At 34.3% G+C, this 19,721-nt stretch overlaps 2 protein-coding genes across 6 annotated transcripts in view; one reads left to right on the top strand and one right to left on the bottom strand.

The window, feature by feature from the left end:
* Positions 1 to 18,930, top strand: part of Vacht (Vesicular acetylcholine transporter) — a 130,347-nt gene extending 111,417 nt beyond the window's left edge. Inside the window, exons 7-13 of one of the 2 annotated variants that reach the window (XM_076435028.1) lie at positions 137 to 311; positions 2,271 to 2,500; positions 3,118 to 3,329; positions 4,409 to 4,531; positions 4,986 to 5,163; positions 8,911 to 9,111; positions 10,005 to 18,930. In XM_076435028.1, coding sequence (XP_076291143.1) covers positions 137 to 311; positions 2,271 to 2,500; positions 3,118 to 3,329; positions 4,409 to 4,531; positions 4,986 to 5,163; positions 8,911 to 9,111; positions 10,005 to 10,214 — 1,329 coding nt within the window. In that variant the 3' untranslated portion in view covers positions 10,215 to 18,930. Of the gene's footprint in view, positions 1 to 136; positions 312 to 2,270; positions 2,501 to 3,117; positions 3,330 to 4,408; positions 4,532 to 4,985; positions 5,185 to 8,910; positions 9,112 to 10,004 lie in introns of both variants that reach the window. The other variant, XM_076435027.1, reaches the window with a different exon arrangement.
* The window catches only part of Mekk1 (mitogen-activated protein kinase kinase kinase 4), a 16,548-nt gene continuing 14,077 nt past the window's right edge, over positions 17,251 to 19,721 (bottom strand). For all 4 annotated transcript variants that reach the window (XM_076435023.1, XM_076435024.1, XM_076435025.1 and 1 more), the window contains one exon: positions 17,251 to 19,572. In XM_076435023.1, coding sequence (XP_076291138.1) covers positions 19,387 to 19,572 — 186 coding nt within the window. In that variant the 3' untranslated portion in view covers positions 17,251 to 19,386. The remainder of the gene's footprint in view (positions 19,573 to 19,721) is intronic.

Here is a 19,721-nt window from a genome sequence, read left to right as displayed (position 1 = left end):
GCTATTATTTGATTCAAATAAATACTACAATAAATCCTTCCATGTGAGGGTGACTTTTTCTCCTCAATTTGTGTTCCCTCCCCTCATCTGGCGACTCTGGTTACACGTGTAAGAAACAATATAGGTTTGGTGGTAGTTTTATAGTGTACCAGTCAGAGCTCCCGACAGAGGTCGTATAACAGAGGACGAATTGGTCCAACAAATTCTCAGCATCATGGAAACGAAAGCTGACCCCAGAACTCCGCCTGTCGGTATACTTACCACTGCAAAGAGACCAGCTTGGGCGAAGGCCAGAGAGGAGTTACTTAAGCGTAAGTAGTTCTGTACATTTGTCATTATAATTATGATTACCAGACTGCGGATCTTTATGCAAAATAAAAATGTTTTGCATTGATTGTGGGAAGCAGGAATAAAATAAAAATTCATTTCATCCCTTAACACTAACCGTACCGGTTATGATTAATAAAAATTACATGACTCAATTTATTTACATTTTTCACAATTTTTATAATAATAAGTGCTCGAATAAAGAAATTCATTGAATAATTTCTAATGGTAGCGTCTTTATAATTTCAATAATTAGGAAATAAACAATATGAAAGCGGTCATTTGACCAATCGTGGTACTGACTTTGTTACTATTATTAAAAAATAAATTATATTATTATATTAAAAACGATATTACAATATTCCTAAATTTTTCTAATTCTTTACTGTTTTATATTTCACCCAGCCAATTTCTTCATAAATGCATAAAGATCCGCAGTGTAATTATTATTACTTTAAAGACAGTCTTCCTACATTTCCATTTCTCTGCAATTGTCAAAAGAAACAAATTTCGAATCAAAATGCTCATGATCCTGCTCATAAACAGACAGATTAGTATTTCAACTATTATATTTTGTTGTATCGTCAGCGACTTCATTACGTATTTAAACCGAAGCTGTTGAGAACCACAACATTTATTCTGATAAGAAAAAATTGAAGATGTTTGTGGATTTATTTCCTTTAATTTCTTTTGTTGAGTTGAAAAATGTTGCTAGAATCACTATCTAGCCTGTGAATTTATTGTTAAGAAATTCGAATCTTTCTTTATTGCAAAGATGTACATCAAATACTTATTTAAAAGCAATTACCAGTTCATAAATCTTTTTTATTCCCAAATAACAGTGTTGAAAATAATAGTGCGAAATCAATTATTTCAAATAGATATTTCTTATTTTCATTTTAGATAAAAAATTTGCCCGGGTCTGACACCTATATACATTAATTTGAAAAGCCACAAAGGAACGGCAAAATGTGGAATTTTGTATTGATCAATGTTTTGAAATGAAATAAAAAATTATCAAGTGAGAAAGTTATTTAGGATATAATCTAATAATTGTCACTTCGCCGGCTAAACGAGCCAACCATCCTCCATGATCGTTAACTCGTTACAGGATAGTTTATTCGATTTGTAGACGTAGGTCACAGGATCTCGTTGAGTAAGGTCGGGTTAGGGAGCTAATGGGAATATTGCGAATACTGGTGAATATAGAACAGGCGGTTAATTATGGCGGTGGGTGGAACCTTGACAGGGGTAACAGGAAAACTTCCAATGAGATTACTACAGCTGTCTGTTAAACGTGTAACGTACGTTGTCTCCTTCACGCAATACAATAATTTTGCCAAGTTCATACTGAGTTTTGCTAAACGAACATTTTCCAGTCACCACTTTGTAGAAATAAAATGGTACTTCATTTAAAACAAAATTTTGTGAAATCTTTACTATTTGTAACTTTTTATTTTGTGAAAGGTTGAAATTGATTTGCAAAGGGTTGAAATCGATTTGCAAAAGGGTGAATTTGGAGTACAAATTTTTTGAAAGGTTGAAATCGATTTGCAAAGGGTTGAATTTGATTTGCAGAAGGGTGAAATTGTTGTACAAAATATTGAAATCGATTTGCAAAAGGGTGAATTTGAAGTACAAAATCTGTAAAAGGTCTAAATTGATTTGCAAAAGGTTGAAATTGATTTGCCAAAGGGTGGAGTGCAAAACCTGTATCCCCACTTTACCGTTCCCCTTCTACGACGCTACCCCTCTACTTGCCCTCTACCTCCGTCACATGACGCGTTTCATGTCGGTAGTGCCAGAGAGAGAGAGGGTAACTTTTTCCCCTCAATTCGTGCTCCCTCCCCTAATCCATCGACTCCCATCCAGGACTGATATAAGTGATTCACAACTTTTGAGCAATACTTTAGAAATGACTAAGAAATAAGAAAAACTTGCAGACGAACGAAATCGACACAATCTGGAGTTACTGGAGTGTTGTCTCTGCGTGGTGTGCATCGACGACGATATTCTGCCTGCCACGTTCAACAACGCATTAAAGAAAGAGGATCGATGGATCGGCGATAGAGATTACGCGAACGTGCTTCATCATGTTCTCCATGGTGGAGGCTCTAGACATTTGGGCGCAAATCGCTGGTTTGATAAAACTGTTCACGCTATACTTGGCAAAGTAAGTACACACTTGTGCTTACTACTTGTACTTACTCTTGACGATTTTATAGTAGCCATGGCTAGTCCATTTATATTCTTACACGTCAGTTTTTATAGTACAGAGTGTCCCATAAACGTTGTACTTTATATAACCGGTAACCATGGCTAGATCCATTAATATTCTTACACGTCAGCTTTTATAATACAGAATGTCCCATGAACGTTGTACTTCATATTTTTTGAAACCCCGACGATCGTCATACTTTGACAAATATCATTACTTTTTTTCGTATCCTTAATGGAAAATAATCATGACAATAATAATGACATTACTTTTTATTATTGAAAGACAAACATTTGTGCGACAGAATCTACCAGATTAAGAAACGAATCACTTCAATTTAAATAAATGATAAAACTGTGCAATACTCTTGTACATATTGAAATTGGAATGAAAAATTATTCAACTGTTCAAAAAATCCATTTTATGTTATTTTAGATTATTGTGCAAAAGAAAAAAATGTCACCAAATTGATAATCGTACTTAACACTATAAATTCAGTGTGTATAATCTGTCTTCATAATCTTTTGTAAAATTTATACATACTACATGTAATTTATATCGATTTATCGAAGGATGGAATGTGGGGACTGAATTACGAGCATTCAGCTGGCGAAGCGTCAGCGATTTTTAAGGCGTTCGAAGATTTGACAGAGAAAGTAGACGCGATGCCTCCGCCAGATGAAAATGCTGTACCATCTCATTTACCTGCACCTGAAAAACTCGAATGGCACTTATCCGAACAAAGTCTCAATCACATTAGAGACGCTATGACGACCTTCGACTCGTAAGTAGTCCTGATTTAATATAACATTTCTGTCGATTAAAATTTAAAGATAAAAAAGATCTTTAAACGATCTTTATTCATAGGTTTATTCAGTAACATAATAAGTAGACAACGGATCTTTATGCAAAATAAAAATTGTCTACCTGATTTGCAACAAACTGGAGTGAAATGGACATTTATTTTCTTTCTTAATATGTTCAATAGGTTGAAAATGATTTAACAGTATTTTTAAATTCTTCTAATATTTTTACTGTTTTAAATTATACTTATTCATCTTTGTCATAAATGCATAAAATCCGCTGTCTAATGATAAGTTACCTAAAATATGGCAAAAAGTGATAGAAATGGAAAAATGGAAACTATGTTATTGAATAAATATCTTAATTTTATCTTTAAATTTTAATTTAAAAATGCTACAATGCTATGAAATGAAATTGTGTTTATTCTGTTCTCCTGCCAATTTAAAAGAAAACTGTTACTAAAAAATACAATTGTATAACTACGTTATACAAGTATGAGGTGAAATATATGGGGTCAAAGTGGATAGTATATCCCATCACGCAACTGATCGTTAAACCATCCGCCGTACGCGGATTAATCATCGCATGGACGTGGTACACTTCCGGCTTTTCCTACTCCCCTAATGACTATTAATCATTTGGTCCCAACCAATTAAATTTAATTATCTATCTAATCTGAATTTCAACGATGACCTACCACGTCTGTTACGAAAAATTGTTTATCGTTTCCTGTTGTTGATATTCTACGTGTAGTAAATATCGTAATTTATAATATAAAAGCCTACAATCTCAAAAATTACGACTAGACTGCGGATCTGTATGCAAAATAGAAATACTTTGCAACGATTTTGGGCAGCAGAAGTTAAATAAAAATTCACTTTATCCCTTAATACATTTTTTACATTGAAAACAACAATATTCTTGGATCTTTCTAATCTTTTACTGTTTTATATTTGACCCAGCCAATTTCTTCATAAATGCATAAAAATCCGCAGTCTAATTATCCTTATGAAAAAAAACAATTTATCTAATATTTTTCTCTTTGTTATCATCGCGTAGCTTGGTGGAGGACTTGGATCTATGTATTTTGTGGTTCGAGGACTACTCGAAGGAGTTTGTTAAATCTTGCAGGATCAGTCCGGACGTTTACATACAATTAGCACTGCAACTTACATATTTCAAGTAAGTGCTTGCAATAAACAGTTCTGATAAAGTTAGTCGACACGTGATTCTATAACACACATGAATGATTTCAAAACTTTAAATTGTACAATTGCGAAATTACAAAAACAGTCGACATAATCCTGTATTTTTTTATAAAACATCGTATATATCAGTTGCTTTATGGACTCGATACCGTTAGTGTTAAAATGATGGAAAGAAGAAAGCACTTTTGTCTGAAATATTTTTTTGTCCGATTATAGCAAGCATTAATTAAGATAAGTGTTACGTGGGACACCCCGTAGATAGAATACATTGGGTACAATATTGCGTTTGTTGAATGTCACTGCCAAAAATCGGACATTTCATATGCAACAACCTAATATTTCGTAGAATTAATGTAGAAAATGTTTACTTTGCATAAATCCTCGTAATGTAATTGTCAGTTAGTCTGTAACAGCTTCATTTTGTGTAGATTACACGGAAAACTGGTAGCTACATACGAAAGCGCAGGCATCAGAAGATTTGCTCTAGGAAGAGTGGACTGCATCAGGGCTGCCAGTCCGGAAGCTTTAACGTGGGCGAAGGCAATGTGCCAAGGGGATCCGGAAACTCAAGAGCAGAGCAACACCCCCGACAAAGGCACCAAAAGAGTTCAGTTCACCATTTACAGTGTAACTGCAACTTGGCTGTATTTCGTAGAAATCTTTGCGTTTGCGTAGCCAATGAACGTGACCCAACAGAAGTACACACAGAACAACATGTCCAAAGCAGTGACACCAGATTGAGATCTGTCTCCCACTCCACTCTTCCCCTTCTACGACTTTATTCCCCCACTTTCCCGCGGCGAACATCCCCACGCTTTCACCACGGATCGGTCAAGTGACGTGCTGTGCGCACCCAATTCGCGTTGCGTCTGCGACGTGACGTAATAATCGTATTCCCCTCGATCCGAGTCAATTCCCCTGATGTGGCGACACTGATCAAAAGGAAGATGTTAAGGGAACATTTTCTTTCTCGGTCGAAAATTTGAATAATTTTTATGCGACTGATAAAGTAATGAAAAAACATTTTTCGAGTCCGTAATTTTTTTGACATATATCTTAAGTCTTCAAATACAAGAAAAAATTTTTATATAATTTTGTAAATGATGTTTTTATAGGGGTTTTCCTGCAGCCTCATGGAAGTCGTTTTGAAAATTTTGTTCTGCTGGCATGCACGATTGCGGCTCACTGAAACGTTTGAAAAAAAGAGTTTTCCTTAGAGAAAGTATGACTATGGCCCCAGTATAGACTACGATTATTATGCTCAAGCAAAAATTCACAAAATGGTGGACCTCCAAAGTTACGGTCTCAAAAATAGCATTTTCTTCGTAAAGAAAACGTTAAAAATTGAGGAAAAAATTAACCAATCTTATTTATTCTAGTCTATACTGGGGCTATTGTTGTGTAGAAGAACATATTAGAATTTCAGAACGATCGGTCAAATGGTTCTTAAGTTATCATGCACGCCGATTAGAAAAACGTTGTTTTGACGAAAACATGTTTAAAATAATTCTTTCGAAAATAATTTTTCCGACCCGAGAAAGTGTAATGTCCCCTTAAATAGTGGCCTCTTTTGGGTAGCTCAGACACCTAAAATATTGATAAGCTGTTATGTATTATACACATGTAAGTATAAGTGTTATATACAGTATACTAAATGATGGGAAAGTTGTAGAAAAATTAGTATCTAAAGAATAACACCTTATCAATATTTCAGGTATCCGAATTACCCAAAAGACCACTTTCAACATCCCCCTTTTCTAATCACGAAGAAAATAATTTTCTTCGTTGGAACTTTTCGTCGAGTTAGAAGAAATACTGAAAATTTTGCTGTTGTATTTAACGATTATTATATATATAAACGTCGAATAATTTGACTTTCGAAATAAAAATTTGATAATTTTGATATTTCAAAATGGGTCGAAAAAACGTTCTTGATATTACGAAATGATTGACGACGCAGTTTAAATTAACGGTTCAGTAAAATTTCTAAACAACCACGTTGAACCTGTTCAAAAATAAACTTCATTCTCTAATTAACAGAATTTAAAGGATCAAACTAACAAAGGTAACCCCGAAATAAAGAAAATATGAATTGAAACAACGATAACACTGTCAACACTCCCAAAAAGAAACAACAGAAACTGGAAATGCAGCTTTCCTAAAAACAATAACAAATAACAATTCAACAAGACATTTATGTATCTTTATATGCATACCACTCTCTCTCATTTTTACCGTTGTTTACTACAAATACTCGTGTATCTATTACATGGACGTCTATTTTTAGTAGCAAGGAAAAATTTACATGAAAATACAAAGGATCCCAAGTATTTAACACTAAACCTACCACGAGGGGTCAAATGACCCATTTTCGATTTTTTATTTGACAATTATTAAAATTGTGAAAGTGTTTTCATGGTTATTTATTGAATATACTTTTTTACTCCAGTATACATTATAGTAAAAATCGCACAGAATATAAATTAATTTAATCTGGTTATATTTTTTTAATACTATATTTAATACTATATCAGTCACTTTTGATGATCGTTAGGTTTAGTGTTAAACGTTAAATACCCGATTCCCGAAAAATTGCCTATATTTAACTAATTGTTGTTTGCAAACTTTTTTATATAGGTCTGTATTGAAAATTTAAAAAATACGTTTTGTAGACCTGTGTCAATTGTACATATTCCAAAATTTCATCAAAACATAACAATACAATATCAAGAATATAACAATATAATATTGCAATATACTACAAAGTTTGAAGATGGTTGAAATTGCTGGTTTTCATGGTTTCCGGTCTGTACTTACATTTTTCAATGCCAGCCGTTTTTCCCCGCATCAACCAATTCTGATGAAATTTTTCGAATATGCATAATTGTTGCAGATCCACAAGATGTATTAAAAAAATTTTTCATATAGGTCAACATATAAAAAAGTTGTAAACAACAACTTTCAATATTTTTCTTCACGGCATGTAGTAAACAAATTGTTCTAACTTCTCGAAGAAATCCAAGTTGTATGGTCCAATATGAAAAAAGGTTATTGATTTTTCACGAGGATCCGAATATTAATAAAAGTTATCATATATTTTTTAACGAGATTATCAGCGTTCAAATATTGACAACTTCTCGAGAATCGGAAATTTGGTGTTCGAATACTTCTTGGATCCACCGTAAGTGCAGGAACTTCCTTGATGTGCCTTAAATTAAAGTACTTGTGTGTGTACAGTAGTTCCAAAAACGGAAAACCGAGAATCTAAACGCGGATCCTGAAAAGGGCCGAGAGAAACTAGACGGTAAAGGAAGAAAACGAAATGATAAACGAAAGAAAAACTCTCGAAAAAAGGCAATCAATTACGGCAGGCCGTGCACGTTCTCCCTGTTCTAATGTTTGTGCGATACTCGAGTGGCCTCGGGGCTACCTTCATGGGGCTTTTCCGTTTGCTTTCTTTCCGTAGACCACCCTCGTTTGGGAAGTACCGCAACGAGCTCGGCTGTTGTTTCTCGTTTATCACGATGTTATTTCAGTCGGCCCGTTCTCCGCAATTACGTCGATGTTCATCGAAAATGCACGATAATGAAATTGACTCCCTCCGTGTGTGTAGTTTTCTACCCTAACGAGCTTACACTCCGCCCCCATGGCTAGATCGCTCGATCACTGCTACAGAAAATTTGGGGAACGCATTAAAATTAATTAGTGCAAGAGATAGTCGCCACGATATGAGCCGTTTATTTTGAAAGCTGCCTAACTCCATTTGCGAGAAAAATCCAGCTAGCAATTTTAATGTTTACATTTTTACGTTATCTTTTCATTCTGAAGCAAATTGTAACAAATATATTTAAAATCACAAAGATTTCGTAAAAAGAAAATTAACTGGTTAATAGAATGATACAAATTTTCACTTTGAAAGTGGCCCCATTCGGTTTTACCGAATGACAGAATTTGCATTAAAAAAATTATGAAACTTTGCCCACAAATAGAGTAAATTATGCCTCACACAACCCTCTTTTTTTGTGATACTTCTCGCATTAAAGGGGTGAAAGCCCTTGAAATAAATATTCTTCTTCGTAAAATATCTCAAGAACAACAAACGATATTAAACAAAAGATGAAACGAAAGTTGCATGGATTATTGTGTCTACCAAACTATGTGAAAACAACATTTCCTCCAATGCTTTTCTTTTTGAGAATTTCGAATTATCTTCTTTCTACACTTACCAATTCGTGTAACAGAATGATCTGGAGAATGTATCTTTCTACGTGTATTACGAAATTCATGGTCATTATTTGGTAAGATTCCGGTTTGAATCGTAATTGAAACGATTCCGTTTCGTTCGTTTTGCAGCAAGAGAGGCTGAAGGAGTTATTCGATTTGGCGGTGCAGAGGCAGACTAAAGAAATGAATGACAACATAAATGGACAAGGAATTGACAACCATTTAATGGGGCTGCATTACGCCGCGAAAGAGGCTGGGGAACCGGTCCCTGGTATCTTCACCGACGACGCTTATGCAATCGTCAATCATTTTACTCTTTCAACGTCGCAGGTTGGTAATCGTGATTAATAATAAATCAGTGTTTATTATCACGTTGTATCTATATGCAATATATAATTGCCAGTTTCTGTCCTCTCTAACTATTTATGAAAAATCTCGAAACACAGAAGAGATAGAAAGCTGAAATTTGGTACACAGGTAGCCGTTAGCTCAAAAATATCTTCGCCCGACATGAGTTGGCCAATTTATGTTGAGACCGCGTTAGTGGTGAGCGCCACTGGAGCGAAGATATTTTGCTTTGTGGTTCGAAAAAAAACGTCAAAGTTGCAAACTTGAAAGGGTGATTTATCAAGATAAAAGTCTGCTCTATCGGGTGGTATAGTTCGATTTTCCGCTGCACCCTTATTTTTTGAGATAAATTCAAAATATCCTCAAAAATTGTGGTGCAAAGTGGTGTTTTTTCGTCTTTAATGATTGTTTAAACACGTTTAAAAAACCCCCACCTTTGCATTTGAAATCCTAGAAACTAGTCTACCCTCTTAATTAATAAAAAGCCCTTTAAACGACATGACTGATACGTAGTCCGCCTAATATGTACGATTGTTCGAGTCATGGATTGCAACGAGAAATATAATCTTCAATCATGCAACGTAATTTGCATTATTCGAAAGCACACAGCTGCGCGTGCAGCTATTTTCATAAAGCTGCCACTACATGCTGCTCAATAATGCAAATTACGCCTCGTAATTTGTAATAATGCAAATACGCCTGTGTTGGGGATTTGTAGACAAAACCACCAACCATATCCCAGTCGTTGGCCAACCATAAATGCTACCAGGGCACAAGTTCGTGTTCCTGACGAATGGAATATAGGAGGCCTTATGCATCAGGATAATAACATGACCTGTTCTTGGCTCCCCTAACTGAAATTGTCCTATTTTCAGGTAACTACGAAGAACGACGCAATCGTAGGATACGGCCCAGTAGTTCCGGATGGTTATGGATGCGCTTACAACATCAGGAACAACGGCTTCATATTCTCGGTATCCGCTTTCCACAGCGACGGTGATACAAACGCGATGAGATTTGCGCAAACGCTTGAACAGAATTTGCGGGACATAGCAACTATGTTGAAACATGCACTACACCAATGATAAAACAGTACCGCGAATCTCCCTCACTACGAACGAAAGTAACAGAATACTGATAAGCATATCGGGATGGTATTAGATGACTGCACAAGTTCGTGCCCGATTTGAAAATAAAATTCAATGGTTAAATCTTGAAGAGCTTCATTAATCAATTATATAGTCACCACATTCTTTTCTAATTGTAGACTCTTTTCTACAATTAGAAAAGAATGGTGACTACTGTACGATTTTCGACATTCATGAAAATCGGACACGAACTTATGCAATCATCTGATGTTAACGATAAGACGACATACAAAATTCAAACATATCAATGAAAGTACCATTAGAAAGTATCGTTAGGTTGGAGAGTATATGAAATTTCCGTTTCTGTCGTTCGAATTTTATTTTTAAACGGAACGCGTTATACAAATATATGTTCATAGTACTGTTGATCAAAAGTTTAATCTAATTGACAGTTAATACGTATATACATATAATATATATAAATATATTACGATGTTATAGAATTCGAACGGGTGATTAACAATTGAAGATTATATTTCTGGTTGCAATCGATGACTCGATCAATTACAGTCAGTCCTATTAATATTCGGACGCTCCAAAAAAAAAAATAACTTTTTTAATATTGGACCATACGATTCGAACTTTTTTGAGAAGTTAGAGCAACTAGTTTACTACACGATACGAAGAAAAATTTTTTCAAAAATTGCAATTATTCTCTATCCCACGAAAGAACGGACTTGCAGAACGACCAGTTTGCGTTTGCAATTCCGACAATTTGGAATTGTTCACAAAATTTTTTGTCACACTGTGTAGCAAATCAATTGTTCTGTAACTTCTGAAAAAAATTCAAATCGCATGGTCCAATATTAAAAATGTTGTCGCCTTTTTAAGAGTATCCGAATATTAGTGGGAGTCATTGTATATTAGAATGACTACGTATCAGTCATATCGTTAAGAGGGCTTTGTATTAATTAAGTCAGGATAGCTCGCGGTCGAGCATACCTATCATGATCTCATTATTAGTTTCGGGAAAACGAACGTAAGTGGAGTAACATATCGTCTATCATGTTGTTTTTCTCATTCTAAGGACACAGCCGTAGATGGGTCGTGTAGGTTAAAAAGCTTTCTATGCGTTGTACAAATTGTTTTACTAATTCTAAAAGGTGGCCACTGGTGGGACATGTAGATTAGGAAGCTTTCCATTTAAGTATGGTGATTAGTGCTTCAGATAGGTATACATACATGATACAAACTATTCGTAATTTATTGACATAGTCACTGGTGACTTATATGGTCTACGAGAATTTTGTTAATCTTTGCAAAATTACATGTATTTCGTGTTGTATGTTACATATATAGATATATATATATAAGATTTCTATTAACACCTTATCAACTAATGACGCCACATGGCGTCAAACTGACTACTTCATGACGTGAAATTATAAGTGTTACCGTTATTCACTAAGCTGTTCACTCTAATTCGAGTACGTAGTATATTTTCGTTTCTGATAATGATAAAAAGAATATATAAGTAGAGACAATTGTTCTACATAAGAAGGTACACGTTCTCATAAAGAATTTTCTCATAAAACATTGTCGAGATCATGCGAATTGCACATATTTTCAATATAATGTTAAAGAAAAATCGAGTTCAAGTATGCGTGACATGTTGACCTTCGGATTACCTTCGGTAATAAAGAACACTTTCGTATATGGGAAAAGGAACTGCAGAGCATATGCATAATTTTGAATTTTTAAATGTTCTGACCCAATAAATGAATGATTTTAACATAGTTCCCTTTCTTTTATAAACACAAAGTGTTTTCTGTTTTTCAAGTTCATTTGAAGATCGATGAAATTGGACACATCATGTGTGGTTGGTTGTGAGTTTTCCTTCCTCGTTTAAACAAAGAATCGATAATGTAATTTCACAACATATTATTGAGAACTTTAAGAGAGAGAGAAACTCGAATCAAATAGAATCTTATTTTCCATGATACATAGTAGCCTTTTCAGAACTGAAATAAATTGAAAAAAATATTGAAATAATGAATAAAAATGAAATGAATGAGAATTAAATTGAATTAAATTCTGTCATATTTTATATATCCTAGCTTTTTCGAAAATTTTCAAGAGCCATAATTCCATAAAGATCAGTAGTCTACCTATCAGTACATATATGTATATCTGCTCCATTAAGTGATATAGACTCAAAAAAGGTACTTTTCTGTTTCACCATTTATATGGATCATTAATAGAAACGAAGATATTCGAAGTGCTAAATTAGAAGTGTTTTCTTCGATAAGGTGTTAATCATAAGGTGGAAACAAGTGGGTTATACAGTTCGATTCTGAAGATCCTTCAAAGTAGAAAACTATGTTTCATATGCAATAATCTAATATTTATCATAGTTGAAATAGCAATTTAAGAAAAATGTTTACATTATAGAGATATATATACAATAGTTACCGTTGCTTGTAATTAGAGCTCGCACACTTCATCAGACATTGCTGATTTGTTATCTCTTCCATTTCCTATAAAAAAAAAACGATCGTGCATATCTTGACCAATTTGGGAGTAGATCTTTTAGGGCAAATGTGTTTTCGCCTACGGTTTTATATCTCATCGTACAATTTACGGCGTAAATATCCTTCACTTTCGATGAAAGTAGTGGAAATCCTTTTGTAATGGGGTAAACGCGAATCGACGTTTGCTACTTTGTTTATTTGATTATTAGACTGCGGATTTTATACATTTATAACAAAAATTAGTAGGTGTAATCTAAAACAGCAAAACTATCAGAAGAATTACAAAGTTCTGTTGTATTATTTTCAGCCTATTAAACATATTATTTCACTCTGGTTTGTTGCAATTCAGATAGGAAATTTTTATTTTGTATAAAGATCCGCAGTCTATTTATTATGTATATTTATATTTATATTTATATTTATATTTATATTTATAGCTACCCTTGTAAGGAGACTGTTGTTTTGATCAGTTTTATGAAAAGACATTTATGTACCGTGTTTTAGAAGGAAATTATGTGAATACCAGTGTCGCCAGATGAGGGGAGGGAGCACGAACTGAGAGGAAAAAGTTACCAGTAGAAGGGGAAGGTAGAGTAGGCACACAAATCTGAATCTGGCGACTTTGGTGCACGAATTGTATAAGGAAAGTCGTACCCAGTGGTGACAAATCTCTTCTTTCATTTTACTCGAAAATGGGTAAACCATCTTTATTTATCTTTATCTATAGAGAATTTTACTTTACTGTAGTATAAATCTTGCACAATATCTCACCACTGGTCGTACATACCACATTGAATATACGCTGTTTTCATTATTTCGATATGTAAAAGACGATGTGATAAAAACAAAATTGTTCGGAAAAACTCATTTTTCCGAACGTATTTGTTAAAGTGTGCAATTGTTCAGTATGTAACCTGAAGAATAGACTAATAATTACGTGTACGGAAGAACTAGAAATTAGAACAGTTGGAGAAAAATTAGGGGTGCAGGTATTTTATACTGAACAAAAATAAGCTATTCTACTAATTCTGGAATTAATGTCCTTAAGTTCTACAGTAAACCTCGATAGAGGATTGCATAAAAGATCCTAGTATAACATTTTGCCTATAAACGATTAACAGTCGTTGTAACAGTATATAAAAATAGTAAATGGGATGAATTTTTACCTTGAGGAAAGTACAATAATTAAGAATATTGTTTTTAAATGAATACTGCATATAAAAAGTCAAAGCAATTTTTCAGAAAAGTTTCATTTTGCTGTTCGACGCTACGCGGAACAATTTTTCTCTAACTGTTATAGTTTCGTTAATAAATACGCGTTTATACTAGTTTGTACATCGTAATCGTCAAAGATCTATTCATCGATACCTCAATTTATTGCTATAATATAGTCGTTGTATCCTCGAAGAACTACATGACAATGATCCTGAATTGATTCAGTCGCTATCTCCTCATAACGGACGCTATAATCTCGTTACCCTTTCTTAAACAACGGACGTACAACTAACAAACGATCGAGTTCGACTAACAGAGACAAAATTGTTTAAGTCGCAGCGTGTAGTAGGCAATATAGATCGATCGGTCCATTGTAAAACCCTAGTCAAAGTCCTCGAACATTAAATGTCCGAGCGCTGGAAGTTCCTTTCCTCTGAAAGTGAACGATCATACTTCCGCATCGTTCGTTATCGTTGCTATATGTAATTAGTGGATCGCGGATCTTTATGCATTTATGGCTTCAGAAAATTTTCAAAAAATGCCAGAATATATCCATCGACAGAATTTAGTCAAATTTTGATATGTTCCACATATACAAAGGCTACTATTATTGAAAATAATATTTTATTTGGTTCCTTCTTCTCTTAAAAATCGTCTCGAAAAATTGCGAATTGCATAAACTTCCGCAGTTTAGTAATTAATAGACTGCGGATCTTTGTGCAAAATAAAAATTGTCTGCATCGATTGCAAGAAGTAGAAACTAAATGAATATTATTTCTTCAAGAGAAATCATATATTGACATCTTCAATTTTTGAAATTTTCTGTCAATGTTGAATTTCATCTACTCAATTTTGCTACAACTGCATAACGATCTGCAGTCTAGTAATTAGTATTAATGTTTTACGCCAATTTGTTACTATGTATTAGGATATGGTTGAACTATCTATACTTTAAAGTTTGATCGCACTATTCAACATGATCTAGGCCAGGTCCGGGCAATTTCTTTCCCACTGTCGCTTCACCACACCCACTACCGGTATACCGATTAAATTTTCTTCTTTATAGAGGTTTCCGAGTTAAAGAGGTTCAACTGTATTTCATATTACCCTTACACGAATTTGGTGAGGAGGACCCAGGAGTAGGGAGAGTTGCCCAGGCCTGTTCTAGGCAAATCCCAAAGACTAGAAGTTGAATTGAAGAACACAATTCAATATCTTAAACTAGAAAGTAACTCGATCCAAGTCAAAATATTTTAGTAGGAGATTATTTTGGATAAGATTTAAGTTCAGTCTAGATGTAACTTCAGTGTTCTTCGAACATGCCGAGTACGTTTACATATTCAATCTAACTCCTAGGTCTGGATTAGGTCTGAACCATGCTAGGATAAGCCTAAAAGTATCATATCGTTTGAACGTATTTCTTATACGTTAATCAAGCCACACTCTAATCTAATTCAAGCGAAATTCATGCCAATTTCAGATGTTCGTGTTGGTGTGGGTTTGGCTTCAGTTAGGTTTGGTCAGGTCTGAATTATGCGAATCACATCTAAGATGGACCTAAAAGCACTGGGTATGCGTACATACTTAAGTCAGACCTAACTTTTATACTACTCAGTTTAAGATAGATTTCGAACTTGGTTTTTAGAAACCAACAACATCCTAGAATCTTTGTCAGTCTCGCCTTTCTATGCAAACGTAAGTGGAAGATTAGCGCGACATGTCGGATGTGCGTTCGATTATACAGGGTGCCCCAAAAAATGTTGGACTTCCTTGAAGGGGTGATACCTTTTCAAGAAATTGTAACATTTCTGGGACTGTATAAACACACCATTGTTAACTTTCTACAGAAATTCCTTTAGAAAACAAAAATTAACGTTTCAAGTTCTGTGAACGTTTCTTAATCCTCCCCCAAGCGTCCTGGGGTTACTTAAATGAGTGTCTTGAAGAAGGACGCGCGTTACGAATTTTCTCAAATAGATTTTCTTATCAAACGAGTGCGAATAATGTTCAGATCGCTTGAACAAAGCTTTTGGTACTCGACAATGGCACTAGAGATCGGGAACTGGACAGAAGAATAGAATGAACAGTGACCCTCTAATTGCCGCATGGAGCAACGAATCGTTCTTAAATCTTTCTCTAAGTATCATGAAATGTAACATACGCTCTTCTACTGGACATCCATTTAATTATGTTATGCGAGGTACAGGGTGTATAAAAATGTCATCCGTCGTAGGGGTGAATCTACACCTCTGGATCGGTGGGCATTTGTAAGAGAAACTTGCCGCAAAATTGTTTATAACATAGAAAATTGTTTTGTTAAAGTTTGTCTTTACATCAATACCTTCTACTCATCCAGAAGAGAAAAAGTTTGAAAGGAGTTTTACCAACAATTTTCGTTGTTATAAACAATTTTGCAGCAAGTTTCTTAACCATTACAAAACCATTACTTTATTTATACACCCTGTACATGTATGTTGCATTGTTTAAGAGTATCTTTTCAGGCAACCTGTAAATGCATTTGCCGATCATTAACCCCTTGCAGTATTTTAACGAGTCAGACTCGTGATGATGATTTTAACAAAGTCTAACAAATATGAACATTACGCGGTTCTTTTTACGAAATAATAATTTAAGCATTAAAACAAATGTAGCCACATGAAAAATATAATTTTCTTTTCTCTTCTACGACATTTTTGGGGATAAAGGGGTTTTAATCACTGTAACTGTAGGGAAAGTGGTACGGCAAGGGGTTAATTTATAGTTTCGTAATATAAGTATCCAGATTTTGTAAGCGGTATGCGATTCGTGACGAATTTTAGGTGTAAATCTATACGTTCCCGTTTTTTTAAAGTTGTCGTTCATTTTGAAAAGTTCTGCGTCGATGAAGCGGATATTCCTCGCACAATATCTCCAATAGAGCAACGACGAGACGGGATACATGCATAGAGGCTGATAAAATTAACCTTGTTAGATAGAGAAGAGATTTCTAGCGCACGGACCTCGTCTGTCGCAACACATTTAAATGTGGCCAATCGTTCGTGTGTTGGCGCCCGCACAGTAAACTCTTGTCCAATTCTTAGGTAGGTCAGCGGTTCGCCCTTCTCAATAGACCGGCGAACGTTGACGATAGCTCTATCTGTCTATCACTTTAATCTTCTACGTCTAATAACTACTGTAACTAAAGCTACTTCACTAAGTACCGAATTCTGTCAACATTGAAAACGATTCGTCTGTCCCTCGAGAAACTATAACAGGTTTTATCAGTCGGCGCTAGAACAGACAAAATATGGGGTAGATCATTCCCGATCATTCCCTAATCATTCTCTTTGTAATTGAGAACGGTGGAGTCAAAAACTCAGTTCAATTCAGTCACTGAAATTATTCTAGAATTCGAAATTCGTTTTTATATACATTTTATATATTCCCATATTGCCTTGAATATTCTTCTTGTAATATTTAAGTTTATATAATTCCTCATTTTATCCAATGATTAGCTATTTTGACTTGCACCATTTTTCCACATTAAACGGTTTAAATAATCAAGACTTCTGATACATTTACTTCTGTTTCAGTAATCAATAATGTGTGGAAAAACATTTAAAATGATTTTGTTGCATGAAAGATTTTCTGTTACACGGCTCACCTTTAAACAATCAAGACCCAACTGGCTGCTTGATACATTTTCTTGTGTTTGAGTAATGAATAATGTATGGAAAACATTTAACATGATTTCGTTGTATGAATGTTAATGGATCTGCCATATATCTTGTCTGTACCTGTAATTTATATAACTGATTAGAGTCACAATCATATGTAAAGTGCATTTGTTAATATTATCCATATTTTACAACGTTGTTCGTTAAAAATTTGTTGTATACTACTTCCACTGTACAGACAACCGTAATATATATAAATGTCATCGATTTTCGAAATGTTCCCACACGCAAAAGCGTAAAAAAGTTTCATCTATATTATCGTTACGCGATGAGTTAATTGAGTATTTAATTAATATAATCAGAAGGGTTTTCTATTCAGAGTCTAACTACGAGAAACTGCTTTATCTATTAGCTATATAGAATGGATCATTAACTAAACACGGGGAATTGCGGCGAGTTCTTATATATATTGTTATCTAATAAAGTTATATATGTAAGAGAGTATATGCAGCTATACAAACATTCACAGATGTAACGCACATATCAAGTAGTGTTTACGTATGTAAGAATATTTGTATGTATGATATACGAAGGTGTTCTGTATATTAATTGTAAGATGCAAATACCTATTAGTTTTAAGATAAAATAGAAGTACTTATATATACGTATCGCATTATTGCGATTGCACCTCTGCGGCCAAGAATATCACGCATATCAGGCGAAAGCCATCATAGCGATGATTTTATCGAATAGGACGTGTCCTCGTAAGATAGAATTGCTTATATACTAATGGTGACTGAACTAAAGTAGTCTGTATTCGAAAGTTCAGCTGAACTTTATTTCAAACATTATATTGAACGAAGACTACTGTTATTACAATGAAATTATAGGCTATTAATACATGTGACAACAATATTATAGATAATCTCAGAATCGCAACAAAACAGATTGTTCGCAAAATAGTCGTCTTCGTAATCAATATATTTAACGGTTATTAATAGACTGCGAATCTTTATGCAAAACGAAAAATTCCCTGCATGAAAGTTCGTTCTTCCATAATTGTAACGAATTGAAAATAATACGTTGATACTCTTAAATTCTTGTAATCCTTCTACTGTTTTAAGTTCCACCTGATTCATTTTGTCACGAGCGCATAAAATCCGCAGTCTAATTATTAAACTCGTAAGCACATATCGCTTTCCGTCTATACGGAAAGTATACACGGCATACCTCTGTAATTAATTAATTGAAAGTATGTTGTATCATGTGTATGTTTCCTTGTGCAAAAATAAACACTATTGTGACACCATCTTCTGCTACTATTTTATTCTATGTACAATTTTTATAATGTTCGTTCAACAATCTCAGTACATTATTTGACAGAAAGGAAATATACAATCTAGATCTAAATGAAAGATAATTTAATATACATTTGTGAATGTGTTATGAAACCATTTTCTCCTGCAATTGGAATGTTACACTGAAAAATGTCTTTTCTTGCCCTAATACTGAATAACTGATTGTTTTACTACATAGTTAATCCATTTCTCGTAATCAAATGAAAACCTACTTCATGTGTAATGTTGGTGGGATTCTATTAGGAACTTTCAGAAAAGAATTTTCGGAGAAAGTAAGAAAATTGGTGGGTGAGAAGTACTTTTTCGTGTTAAACTAACCAACAATATATTTGACCTGATGCAGGTGATAATGATGATACAAGATTCTCCATTCTTTCTAACCGAAAGATTCTAGAATCGAACTGATATATTATATTTGATGACGTGGTACCGTTAAATCAGCATTTACATCTTCGTATGCTTGGGCAAACGGTAGTGCGAGTAAGGCATTCACAGTTAATCTTTTCTTTGGATCATGTTGTAAACACTTGGTGACTAAATCGACCCCTTCAACCGACAGATTTTTTGGTAACGCTGGAGTCTCGCCCATTCCCACCTAAAAAGAATGATGGGCAATAAATAAAATGATCGATAACTCACAAAAAATTACGAATGGCACTGTTTCTCTATTGCCAATCTACTGTTAATAAAACATTTAATAGGTCAAAGAATTATTTTTTGTAATTGAAGTGTTTTTGAAGCAAA

The sequence above is a fragment of the Lasioglossum baleicum genome, chromosome 12 (assembly GCF_051020765.1).
Source record: "Lasioglossum baleicum chromosome 12, iyLasBale1, whole genome shotgun sequence".
In the NCBI taxonomy this organism is placed as follows: domain Eukaryota; kingdom Metazoa; phylum Arthropoda; class Insecta; order Hymenoptera; family Halictidae; genus Lasioglossum; species Lasioglossum baleicum.
Note: the sequence above shows the minus strand (reverse complement) of the source record. Positions and strands in the feature narration are given on the sequence as shown.